This window comes from Vidua macroura, chromosome 5 (assembly GCF_024509145.1).
Source record: "Vidua macroura isolate BioBank_ID:100142 chromosome 5, ASM2450914v1, whole genome shotgun sequence".
NCBI classification, from domain to species: Eukaryota; Metazoa; Chordata; class Aves; order Passeriformes; family Viduidae; genus Vidua; species Vidua macroura.
The window spans coordinates 34,804,198-34,817,675 of NC_071575.1; the positions used below are offsets into that span (position 1 = coordinate 34,804,198).

The following is a 13,478-nucleotide window of genomic DNA, read 5'->3' on the forward strand; positions in this document are numbered from 1 at the left end:
CTTAAGTGCTTGTATCACCACAACTACAAAGCAAAATCATGTCAGAATACCCTAAGAAGAGAAAAACTAATTCAGACGTTTATACTTCACATGGACACAGAAGCAGCCAATGGTGCGCCCGAGATGTGTGTCTTTGCTCTGATCCTGCCTCTTCCCAAGCTTCATATCAAGTTTCCTGAGATTCTTTAACTTCAGTGAAATATGCATGTGCCTGTTGTTCACAGTCATTTAAAAATCCCTCAGTGTAAAAAATTATTTTTAGTTTCTATGTGATTATCAGCTCAAAATTCATTGCAATGAGTGCTACCCTTTACTTATTCTTCTTCAGACTCTGGTTGTTTTCTACAGTACACCTTTCTATCCAGATGTTCTGTGGTCAGTGTACAAAATAAGCTGAAAGCACTTTTCTGCAGAAGTAGTAAGCACAGCTGCAGAACCATTGGTATGTCTTACAACCTTACAAAGGTAAGTTGAACTTACCTCAGTATAATTCCCAGTGCCCTAGCCTTTCCACAAATAAAATTTTTAATAAAAAATTTGTTTTCCACTATGTTCTTTGAAATTAAATCAATTTAATAAACTGATAAAATTGTTTACAGATTATAAAATAAAAAATCATTGCCATGGTATACATGTATCATAAAAAAGAGCAACAATCATATTATATACTTTGTATTTTCTTAGGTGCTATCATCACATCATACTTCTGTCTTGAGATACTATCTTGTTTTTCAGTGGGCTGTTCCTAATTTTTCTAAAACCTGTATCCCACTGAACTGTGAATCATGAAATAAGGAGTAAAATTCTCAACTAAAACTTTATTTAGAACTTGCAGTAAACAAGACGGGCTTACTCTCACTAGAAAAATACCATTTTGGAGCTTTTATGTTATCCAGACTCGAAGACACACATAGTAAAACAAAAGCTGCTGCAATGAAACTCCTGATATCAAAACACTGAGTAAATCCCCCTGTCAAAGCAGCAGAGCACATGGGTCTAATCAACTGAATGCTATTTTAGCTATCAATAACAAAAGTAAGCTACTGCCTATTCAACTGTTTTGTGAAGCAGACATGCTCGATTTTTTTTTCCAGAGCAATTTGTAATCATCAGGCACATAGGGAGACTTTATTAACAAAGTCATTTTCAAGACACCAGGAGGAGTCCTCTCTGGGTTAACCCCAATAAATTAAGTGTGCATGGCACATTCCACCTTAATCAAAAGAACACTCCCCAAAACATAAACACATTCCTTTTATTCAGCATTTCTTGTAATTAAGTCGTGGCACCATTCAGTACTGGTTTTCTCCAGCGTGACATCAGTACAGAAGCAGCTCTTCAAGCTCCCCCATACAAAAACTACTCGTAAAACTAGAAACTACACACATAAGACATTTTTTTCAGACTATCTCCTTGAAGCAAGACTCAAATCTTTCATCTTAGGGAATCATTTACCACTGATACCAGTAGATATAGGACCACCTAATTGGTCTATATGTAGAATTACTTTTCCAAATAGGCAAAAATGACAGTTCTTAAATGATCAGTATATGGCTGCCAAGTCAATGTATCTTACTTGTTACAGGCCACTGTCCTTCAGCTTGGAATATACCTTTCCTCCCTAAACTCTGGTGACTTGTTAATGGAGAGATAATTTTTAAAGTTTTTTTATTCTATAAGCAGGTTTCACATTCCACTTGGCATTTAAAGAAAGTTTAGACAAAATTTAGACACTGTTATGCACAAACCATCTCCACCATAACCTTTTCTCAATAAAACCCTTTTTTTTCTCTTGCATTAATGTGCTGAAGTCTACCCCTTAAAAGATTTTTTAATTAAATGTTGTGGATTTTTTAAAAAAATATATTCCAGAGAATAGTTGGGAGGTGTAACTGTACAAATTTTCTGCTAATGTTCTGGCCTTCATGCTTTGTCCTCCATGGTGGTTATATTGCTATGGTCATGTGTGACAACTCATTTATGTTTTGTCCCCTAAAACACACTCCTATGGGATTTTTCATTGGACATATACCCATACATGATTACAGCAGCAGCAGCATCTCAAGGTAACATCTGAAAAAGGTTTTGATGAGACAGAACTTGAAAAAATTAGTTCAAGTCAATGTTTTCCATTGCCATGGAATTCCTGAGTGGTATCTACATGTTTATTTGGCAGTAAGTTTTTACACAAAGGTGAATCTCTGTAGTTTATGGAAATGGGATTTGTCCTTTAAATTCTTGTAAAAGGAAAGATGGAAGTAAAAGAGATGGGAAGAATTATACAGAACTAATGAATAATAATAAAATAATTATTAAAAATAATTACAGTTGCTGTAAGCTGAGTTTATCAGCAAGCAGAAGTTCAAGAGGGAAAAAAATAGTGTCAGGAAAAATGGATTATGAAAGAAGGGAGAAAGGAGCCACATCTGAAACAGAACTTTGTCACTTCTGAAGCACTGTGAACAACACAGTGACCATTTGTAATCCCAGAGTGAATTGCTGAAAATGCCTCTGCCTCTCAGTACATTATGTGGCTTGTAACTGTGTTCAAACACCAAACCTCAGGCCTGATCCTGCCCTAAAATTTCACCAATATACAGGTGCATGTACTTGGGAAGAGCGGTGTCTGCAATGTGGAAATTGGCTAGCTAAAAATGGGAATATTAGCTGCCTGTATAGTTGGTCTTAACAAATTACCTGGTAAAAAGGCAATAGAATTACAAAAGTCTAAAATAAATAACATGGCAGAGACTTACCATTTTATAGAAGCACATTCCGTCACAATCTGATTCTAAGTTTAGAGATACTTTTATGTTAATCCCTAAAATATTTGCACAGTTTTATGGCTAAGCCTTTATACTGTATGAATTCTTTTCAAGCACAGGTAGGAGAACAGAACAGTGGAAATGTAGGAACAAAGGGCCCCTGGAAGCAGTTACAAATGGGAGAAATGACAGGGCATGGTGGGACTGCAGCACAAAGTCTCCACTGCATCGTGCACAGTTCCTTGCATTTTTTAAATGACAGTGTGGGAGTTTCTGGAGCATGCCTGCCCAGCCTTCCTTTTAGAAGAGTAGAAATTATGCTAGCCTTAGGGTCTGAGCAAGTAGAAGGGAGGGAACTCTGTGGATGTTAAAGCTCTTTTGGTCAATCATCAACAGACTAATTAATTTTGGTATTTAACTAAATAAGATTTGAGTTGGATCTGCTTTCCAAAGCTCACAAGACACAAGCTCTGTGCAGACAGAGTTGCACAAAATTTGAGGATGGGGCTTGAGGCAGGAATGCAGAGTTGAAGAGACATGAGAAAGACGAGACAGAACCATAAACTGCATATGTGGTTACATGTAGGTTGCAGACAGAGTAAACATTTGGAGCAGAACAGTCCCGCCACATTGCAGGCTCATTCAAACCTTCTCTCTGGTGCAAGGCCTGCAAGGGCTCATTCACGTTACATAAAACACATCACATCCTGCCAGTGTCACCTTCCTGGAGGTAAAAGGGCTGGGTGGCCCTCCAGGAGATGGTTCCTGGGTTTTAATAGATGTTTGCTTTCTGACAAAGCCAAAGCAGCCCAAGTTTGATGTTTAACTGCAAAATGAAAGACAATCTTAGCAGATGTAAGATTTTGCTGTAGGTTTCAGGGAGAATCCTGACACAGTCCCTACTGATTGTTGCATTTAAAAAACAAATTATCTAAGCGGCAAAAAAAAAAATTTAATAGCATTTATCTTATTGCAGTATTTCATAGAGTTAATTTTAGTAATAATTTCTTTTCTAATTTCCAGGCTTTCCTAAGGTTTTGCATTAGCATTCATCTTAGTGGCAAAGCTTAACGAATTGCATCAACACTGATTTATTATCACTCTGCAAAATAATGTTTATTAAATTCTTTTCAATTACAAACACAGTTCTAAATCATAGAAAAGCAAATGGCTTACATGGCTTATAAAAGGCCACAGCTGTTCAATGAAAATGTTCAATTATTATATTGAAAAATTCTATATTTTGAGAGCTTCCTTTTTATCAAATGCTAAATTCATTAAGTAGATTTGGGCCAAAATCTCTTAATGCAAATATGGGATACCTACTTCTATCTCAAAAAAATCAAAAGTTTGGGTTTTTTTTAAAAGTTGTCTTTTAATTTGCCGTACAAGTACACCAGCATTACCGCTATGACTATGATTTAACTTCTATTTCTTGCCTGCATGAAAAGTTTCTATGCACAAGTTCTGACAGAAGAATCAGAGAATATTTTGGTTCTAGGCCCTGGAATATCTGCCTTATAAAAACATGCAGCTGAAGGATAGGCTTTCTCAAAGTGTCACTTTATTTTGATCATTAGTTGATAATTTTTTATAATTGTTAAATATTTTGCTAATACTTTACAATGGTTTGCTACTTAATTTTTAAACCAAATCACTATTTTTAATGAAAGGGATGAGTAGATGAGTCTTGTAATAATGACAGATTTCTCCGTATAAGTTATTTTTCCTTATAAGCCATCAATCTGAATGTAGCAAACAATTAAAGATTTGTCACACAAAGTAGAAAAATAGCCTTGGAATTTAAGGCAGTTTTAATTGCATATATTTCACTGTAATAACCCATGTGATAATCCAACCTTTTCATAATTAAATGATGAAATCAAAACTGTCAGAAGATTTTCAAACTTTTAGACAAGAATTTCAATTCTGACACAGTTAAAAGGAAAATTGATAAGGAAAATACTGTCATAATTAATATAATTTTTATTCAGTGAGTTTATAAAGCAAAGTAATCTCCTAACAACAAGACTAAACTTGTATCCTTTATTTTTAAAAGCAGGTTATGTAGTATGTCGAGAAAAAGGGAGATGATATTCACCTTAAGGTGCTGAATCATGGGTATTTACAGCTTGATTGAGCATGAATAACTCACCTAAGTCCTTCAAAACATTTATTTTACCTGACTTTTTTTTCCAGGACTCAAAAATTTTGAATCCTAAATTCAGGCAATAGTCTAAATATCTGTATTGAAAAAAAAAAGTTTAAAAATATATTGAAGATGAATCTTTAGACTAGAAAACAAAGACAAAACCCATTATGAATACTTTAAATGTGCAGTATTGTGGGGCTTTTAATAAATATATATACATATAATCTTATTCTATACTAGCAAAGAGCCAATTTCTTTTCTGTGAAAATTTAAAAAATGGATATAAAGTGGAAACCTTCATAGCAGAAATGGCTTTCATATACTTTTAATGCACAAAAGCTATCACTCTTCAGCTTTTGTCTAGTCATGCTTCATATTTATAATATACATTAAAATTAAATATGTCTAAGGTTTCAAGATATTATGATTCTGCTATATACTCTGGAGATTTCCTACAAGTACTTACAGATCACAGTCATGTTGTTTCTCAGTGACTTACAGTGTAAGCATAATCCAATCGTTGGCAACAGCTTAATGCACAAAAGATAGATTTTTGAGCAAGGTAAAAAATGTTCCAGTTGAACCTACTATTTTTAAAATAAACTAATTCAGTCATTTGCAAAATCCTAATATGCTTCTTTCCCATTTAAACATAGGACTGGTGATGTTTTTAACTGGAGGCCTCTAAGTAAATGAACCACTGAGAAATGGTTTGAGAAATTCTCAAGTCTTATAGGTAGCCATGATCCAAAATTTTAAAACACTGGAAATACTAACCAGCTTTTTACACCACCTCATCAGAAAGCCACTGAGTAGAAATAAATGATGGATAAACTACATCTTGTTCAAAAGGATTTATGTTTTTCTCTCTATTCTTGCCAATATTTTCAAGGACAATTTGAAGAACAAACAACATCTCTGCTAAATTTGAGAAAAATGACATTATAGCATAACTGATGCCTTTTCTACTTCCCTGCATAATACTATACTCATCCATGACCAAAAAACTGTGTCTGGTGAAAGCTAAATCATGTCCACAGCAACGTTCAGTTCCATTGGCATGAGCAGTCTATAGGCTCTTGAATGACGTACATAATTTCAGTGCCATTTCCTGAGCAGCGCAAGGGCACAGTCAGGACTCGTGTTCCAATTTCTCGACAACACTTACAGAATCTTAGATGGCTGTCAATATTGACATTGAAAATTGTTGCAGATGGGCATTTTCCATCACAAGAAGCCACATTTACCTATGAGTAAAATAAAAGAAAATAAGAATTAAAACTAGAAATCTCAAATTTTATTCTAAAAATATTGCACTTCAAACTTCTTTGTGATTAAACCCATTTTTATACTTGAAAAGGACTCTGGTCTTAAAAATTATTTTATCTTCTAAAATTCATTCATTCTAAGTTTAGCCACATTTAAATTATTTTTTAAATTAAACTTTTCTTTATTGCATAATCATGTGTTTTGTTTCAACTTTGTGCTTTAGATACCAAGATTGAATCCCCATTTACAAATTAATAACTTTGGAACAGCACAGCTGAATCCACATCTATTTCATGTTCACTGATAAAAAGTTAAATTCTTCTAAGTAAAATGAAGGGAATTTATCTTTCTTCTTGAAAGAGAAAAGGCATATCAGTGCAAAAGCTTTTCCCTTTGTTATTTATACTGTTTGTGACTGAGGGCTGTGTTATCACTCAAAGAAATATATCCAAAAAGTAGATGCAATAACAAACCAGCTAAGGCACATACAAGCTAGAAAATTACTTGTGCTCTAGATTTCACCAGAGCAATGCTGTCTCTCACTGTTACATAATGTGAATAATTTTCCTAGCTGATATGTTGACAGAAAGAAAAAATATATTTTAATTAAACTTAAGCAGAATTCAAATGCTGGGAAATCAAGGATGGCTATGCAAGGTCTAGTTCTCTTTGTGACAGACTTAAATCTGATTTCTTCTGCAGGTGGGGCATATGAAAGATGCTTTGAGCTACTCCCAAGCCTTTGATGAAACATCTCATTCCCATACAAATTAGACTAAAAGATTACTCTTACAACTTTGAAATTTCCTGAGATTTGACAGGAGTAAAAAAAGACTGTCCTAAGCACTAGCAATCCCAGTTATTAATTACAAAATGCAATCATGCTCAGCCCTATCCAAAGTTTGACAGTAGTAGTCTGGCCAAGAACATATATGTAGTTCCCAGCCAGTCACAGCAGATACCACCATTTGATGGGCCAAAATCACATGATGGAAAAAGAATGACAGTGGGGAAGCTGGAGAGGAAAGGAAGAGGAGTTTAGGGTATGAGGACATGAAAATCTGGAGGTACTTATGTGTGAAGGGTAAGGGAATCTGGACTGTGTGAAGGATGTGCAGCCACCAAGGAAATTGGGAACAAGGAGATACTGGGAAAGGTGGCTCTAATACAGATAAAGGTGGGATGGTGGTAGGTCTTTTTGGAAGGTGGGTAGAGAGGGAAGAAAAGATAGAGTTTATAATAGAAAGATGAAAAGGAAGGCTTCATTTGTTGTGCCATTCAAGACATGACCTGGCCAACATTCTTGTTGCTCCTCTCTGAATGCTTTAGTTCTGCAGCAACCACAGCTGAACAGAGCCCTCTCTCATACTGCAGCACTGATTAGTAAAAGACACTAGAATGAGCTTGTTTCCACTGCCTATCCATTTGCCCTGAATGCCATAGCTTTTAGCCTTTTTGTCTGCAGGAGAGAAGAGATAGTCACAGAACTGGATGAAAGGGCAAGGATCTTTACACCTGGCTTAAAAAAATCTATAAGGTTTGATTAAATCTTTCATTTTAATACTCTTTATTTGGTCTATACGATGTCTTTATGTTGTTGTATTGCTGTCTCTTACCCTAGGTTGTTGAAGTTACACTGAAGCTCTCCAGACTCATCTCTTAACTATGGCAAATTACTCTAATTTTATCTCTATATTTATGGTCCCTCATTATCAATCATTCTAAAACTAAATAAATACGCCATGCACTCCTACAATTAAAATCTGAACATGTCACCACTGACCTTCTATCAGGATGGCCTTTAACATATGATGACATTTTACCTCTTCCCTAATGACTGCTTAGGTTCTCAACAGAATCTTGCCAGAGGCAAGAGGCCTTTTGGAAATCTTGAGATACTTTGTCAATTGCTTCCCTTCCAAGTGCTACATGAGTAGCACATTTGCTGCTCAGAAATGTCCTGGGGTCTGTAGATTGGGCCACACCAAAGCTGAGAAATAAGATGCTTTAAGCAGACCCATAAATAAATGGCACTATGAATTTATGACACGGAAACCTATGCTATGTGAGGGAGAAGACAGAACATAAAAGTCTTCAAAGAGGAATGCAGCAGTGTTTCATCACATTTTAAGTTGAAATATTTCTGCTCCTTTTTTAGAGCAGGATATTATTTCATGCTAAAGAGTTCGGTGCCTTCATTAGTTTAAGTAATTATAGTCAGTATTTTTCATTTGAAGCCAGATGTTTCTCCAGGTAGGGCTCAGTCTTTCAGTAACAGAAATAGCTAGTTTTACTCCATTTATGGTAGGATAACATTTCTGGAGTCAAGGGTCTGCCTTTGAGAAGAAAGCAGCATTTTTTTGTTGCTTGTTGTTAGCTATAACCAACTTTCTAATGCTTGGTTTGTCATGCCATAGGCCCAGCATTGAAATTTTATGCTTACCGGGCTTTGACTTATACAGTCATTTTTTCTTATGGTTGTCCTGATTGTCATTTTCTGGCATATCCTTTCTTCCTTTTTGCCTGATAAAATACAAAAAATGCATACTAAATCAATACGTCTTCTGTAATGTATTAGCTTCTAAAAAAATTAAAGATATTAAGATAATTTAAATAGTTATATTTTGTTTTCATCAATGTACACCCATAAATTATTGCTTCTACAATTTTCTTTTTAAATATAATATATTAATACATAGGTGCTGTGCAGTATTACCTATTTTTAGGCGGCACATATGAGCATCAAATGCCCCAAATAAGCTATACAAATTTTTTAAACATTAAACTATGAATACGCTTCATAGTTTATAAAACTATAAACTATATACTACTCAACTATGAATACGTTTTTAAATTGCATGTATGGCAAGAGAAATATAAGCAATTAGAAAAAAAATTATTGTATCCCCAATTTTTAATAGTATTAGAATTAATTCTGTTTTATTGGGAATGTTGAATGCAAATAGGATTTTGATCCTGCCTTTTAAAAACTTATCAAAACTTAACATCTAAGAAGGTGAAGGTGTGAATGTGATTATAAACTTCATGCTATTTTTCATGACTAAAAAATAAATAGAATTATATTATTTCAATATATTTTTTAGAAATATGTCCTTTTAGGAAGCTTTGAAGACATACATTTATTTGTTAAATATGGTGCACTTTTTATCACCAGATCTGAAGCATGTAGCAAATGAGGTCAGCATATATCAGATCTAGGATGAGGGAAGTACTGAATTTTTGTATTCAGTCTTGGAGATATTGATAGGAGGCTTTTGAGTTTTTTTTAATTTGAAAAATAAAGCTGGAGAGTGAAAAGCCATTTTTCAAACATAGTCAAAGTCATAATACTATACTGAAACAATTAAACATACAATTTTTCATGCTTCACTCTGTATCAGACCATTATTACTATCTGCGTAACAGCAGTTATTTAGATCTCCTCATCCACTACCCATCAAAATGAACTGTTAGTTTTGCTGTGCAACCGTTCTGGACATACAGCATATAAAATAATAAGCACTATTCAATAGTTTCTTGACCTTCCTTCAAGTTTGGGCATACAGAAAAACAACTCTTCTGTTCCCCAGAAGCTTGAGAACACTTTTATAAGATAAATGATCTCTGAGTAGCCAAGATATTCTGCAACCACAGCTCCATTAAGTACTGAATAATTAAGTTGGCTGCAGACTACAGCTAGATTTTAAGAGGTACATTGAAGAATCAAACAAAATTCTGTTACTGAACTAGCAGATCACTGTATGAGAGAAGTTGTTAGACTATAACATCTTGCTTTTCCTTCCTCAGAAACACTTAAAAATTTTCTGTGATGTTTCAATCTGAAAGTGTTTGCCAGCTTATATGTAGACAGTGCAATCTTTGTACTGCTACAAGTCATATAGAGATGTATATCTAACATTTCAGCATATAAAATGCGGGTATCTTATGAAAGCTCTGCTGCTAGAGTTTCCTCTCTTTAACCTTGAACTGTAAAGATTTGCATTTCAGTATCAGATGTACTTTGATTACTCACTCCCCATTTGAGGAAGGAATTTTTGTGACTCATCTATCCTAAAAAGCAAAGAATTATGAGTGTACTGGAACAGTCCTGTAACATTCTGTAATATCTGGCATAAAAAGTGTGTGTTGCCATGGGGTTGTGATTGTATGTGTTATGTCCCCCTCCCCACCCCTGCCCTCAATACTTTCGTAACTCTGCAAAACATATTATTTGACAAAGAAGAAATACAACATAAATCCATATCTGCAAAGGTGAGACCAGACAGTAATATACACTATTGATCTATTTGAAGGGAAAAAGATTTCCATCATTAAATTTAGAGACTTGGGATCTGATTTATAATCTCTTGGTAACACTATTCAGAATTATGATTTTTTTTTAAGTAACATTTCTTATTAAAACTACCCTATACAGTAAGTTCATGTGATAAAACCAGTTTCAACAATGAGCAGCAGGAATAACCATCAACAGCATATACCAGAAATGGATGAACCTAATTCTGATAGGTGCTGAGCATTGAATCTTAACCAGGCTTTAGAAAACCACTTATTTGGGAGGCCAGCAGAGGATCAGCATCTGTCAGTATCAGGCCCAAAACCATTAACTGCATGGTAATATCCAATAATGAAGACAGCTATGACACACATATCAAGCAGTATTTATATTATTTAAAAAAAAAAAAAAAAAAAAAAAAAAAAAAAAAAAAAAAAAAGAAAGAAAGAAAATACATTATTAAAAATAATACCTGGTTCACAATTAATACTATCAGTAGGCACTACTGGACTAATGGCAAAGGGTAATAGACCCAATCCAGAACCTGGCAGAATCATTAGGAATAGAAGTTTCTCATGAAATAAAAACATTTCTGTATAAACGATACTTCATTAATTCTTACACTGCCAACTGCAATTTTTCTTTTAGCAAAAGATGATGAGCTTTCCTCTTTGTCTTCTACAATTTAGAAACTCTGCAGCTGCTTCGAGTCTCAGTAAAGATGGCCTATACTTTATTACTCTCCTGATTAACACAAAACTGGAATGCTTCCTTTTATACCAAACTTTTGGAATTAGTCTGTTTATGGCAAGGTAAGAATTAAATATATGCACTCACTTTGCATGCATTAAATCAAGCTCTTTCAGAAAATTTATTTGCTCCCAATAAAATCCCAATGTGTTGCAAGCTCTATTCATAAGTACTCTTATCTTAACTGCTTCACCACACAGCACATGCTTTTAGTTAAAAATAAAACAAAATAAGAAAAAATAGCATTTAATTTTATGAATGATATCTGGCAGTTTTAGCAGCCACCTCAGCAAGTATTTCTGAAGTATAACAATGCCTTTCCTGAGGCCACAGAATATGGCCAAAATTATAAATCTTCCTGGTCAACAGAGAACTAGCAGTCAATAATTTTGATAATTTTAAGACTAATTTTCTAAATAATGACAACCTAATTTTTTTGGGGGTGTGGGGGGCAGATTTTTTTTTCACACAGTTTATATCATGAGAGAAAGATTATTGATTAATAAGATTTTAGTACAGTACTGGTATGCTACTTCTCTATGGTGATTCTCAATAATAAAACATATTCTGTTGCATTAAAATACCATTAATTTTCTATGTTTTGGTTATAATGGAACAACAATATTTGCAGTTTCCTTTCTAAGACTCACATAGCTTGGAAACTTGGTATTGTTCTGTATTTTATAAATATCACTACTTCCTCTTATTTCTCCAAATTATAATCAATATATTGCACTTCAGTTTTATATAATAACTGTGTAATACATAGTTATAAGTCTGCAACTTGTTATTCAATAATATTAAGTAAAGGTTTGTATACAAACATTCCAAAGACTAATTTGCTTTTTCTCTAATGTTGAACACAAAAAAGGCCAAAACAGAGGGTTAAGATTTTCTATAACATTGAACATGTCCTTGCTCTACAGAATTAGTTTTACAAAACAGTGTATTATATATATATGCATAATTATATAAATAGATAATAATTTTTTTTCAAAACTGCAGAGAAAACCAGTTTGTTCTCAATCTTTTTAAAACTGCATAAATTGTGAAACCTTTATGTCATCTTGAGTCACATTTAATCATATTTTAAAGTTACACACAGAACATGTGAATGTATTACAAGATATTAAAAGGTTGATTTTATACAAGCATTGCTATCATCAGTATTACTCTAATTTTTCCTCATTCAGGATTTAATAAAAAACATCCCAGTATTTTGGACTTAAAAAATACATATTAGGGATACAGAATAAATTGCTAAGTTTGAAGATGTATTGCAAAATGTCATTGAATCAGGAATCACTTTTAAGAGGAAAAATTCTTGTCTTTTAAGGTGAAGATCATATAGGCACTATTTGAGAGCCAACTTAATGATAAAGAGAATGTTTTAATTGTTTTAATTGAGACAGTTTTAATCTTCCATGGGTTATATATGGAGAGATTTGATTATACTCCAGAACAATAATGTTAAAAATCACCAAGTCAGCAGCCAAATTAAGCAAGATCTTTTAATAAGAGTAGTTAGGAACTACAACAATTTTATTTGATTTGTAGGGGGAACTGCATGCTTTTTCCCTCTTTAGGTCCCAGCAACTGAGGTTAAAATATAAGCCCTCCAAAACCAAAGCCAAACTAGCACATACTGCAGCCTTCATCACTTACAGGTCTTGCAGCAGCCATCATTATACGTCTGCACAATTCCTCCATTCTAGGAAAATAAAAGAAGAATATAGCAAAAAAAGTCTGGGCCCAATGCAAAGGGAAATTGTATCTCAATACATTCCACATTTTAAAGATATCAAACTAATACAAGGTAGCACCACTTAAATCAACAGAATTACAGAGATATGTACCAGCTGAAGGTTTGTTTCACAAATTCTTTACAGCTTTTGAAACTGAAAATTAATTCATCACTGATGAGAAGTTCAATTTTGTTCAGTTGACATCTGATCTAGTTTCCTTTGAAGAAGTCACTTAGTTTCTATAAGCACATTTTTTATATCATCTACTACCATCTATTTCCCCACCATGGGGATTTATTAGGATAGTTTCAAAAATTCGTGTGAGTAGCCCAGATCTGCATATCAAGCAGACTACAGAAGATAAATAAATGCCATCTATTGCTAATAATATCTTAGGATAACAACAGACAAAAGACAGACATTTTTCAGCTTCTATCCTTTTATGCCAGCATATATTTTTTACCTCATTACATTGAATAAGTTGTTCAAGAACTTCTTAAAAG

General features: G+C 33.8%; 1 protein-coding gene across 1 annotated transcript in view; it reads right to left on the reverse strand.

The window, feature by feature from the left end:
* Nucleotides 1-3,912: 3,912 nt before the first annotated feature.
* OTOGL (otogelin like) overlaps nt 3,913-13,478 on the reverse strand; it is a 93,972-nt gene continuing 84,406 nt past the window's right edge. Inside the window, exons 56-58 of the mRNA XM_053978312.1 lie at nt 12,896-12,941; nt 8,630-8,709; nt 3,913-6,164 (exon numbers count right to left, since the gene is read on the reverse strand). Of these exons, the coding sequence (XP_053834287.1) occupies nt 5,964-6,164; nt 8,630-8,709; nt 12,896-12,941 (327 nt within the window). The 3' untranslated portion in view covers nt 3,913-5,963. The remainder of the gene's footprint in view (nt 6,165-8,629; nt 8,710-12,895; nt 12,942-13,478) is intronic.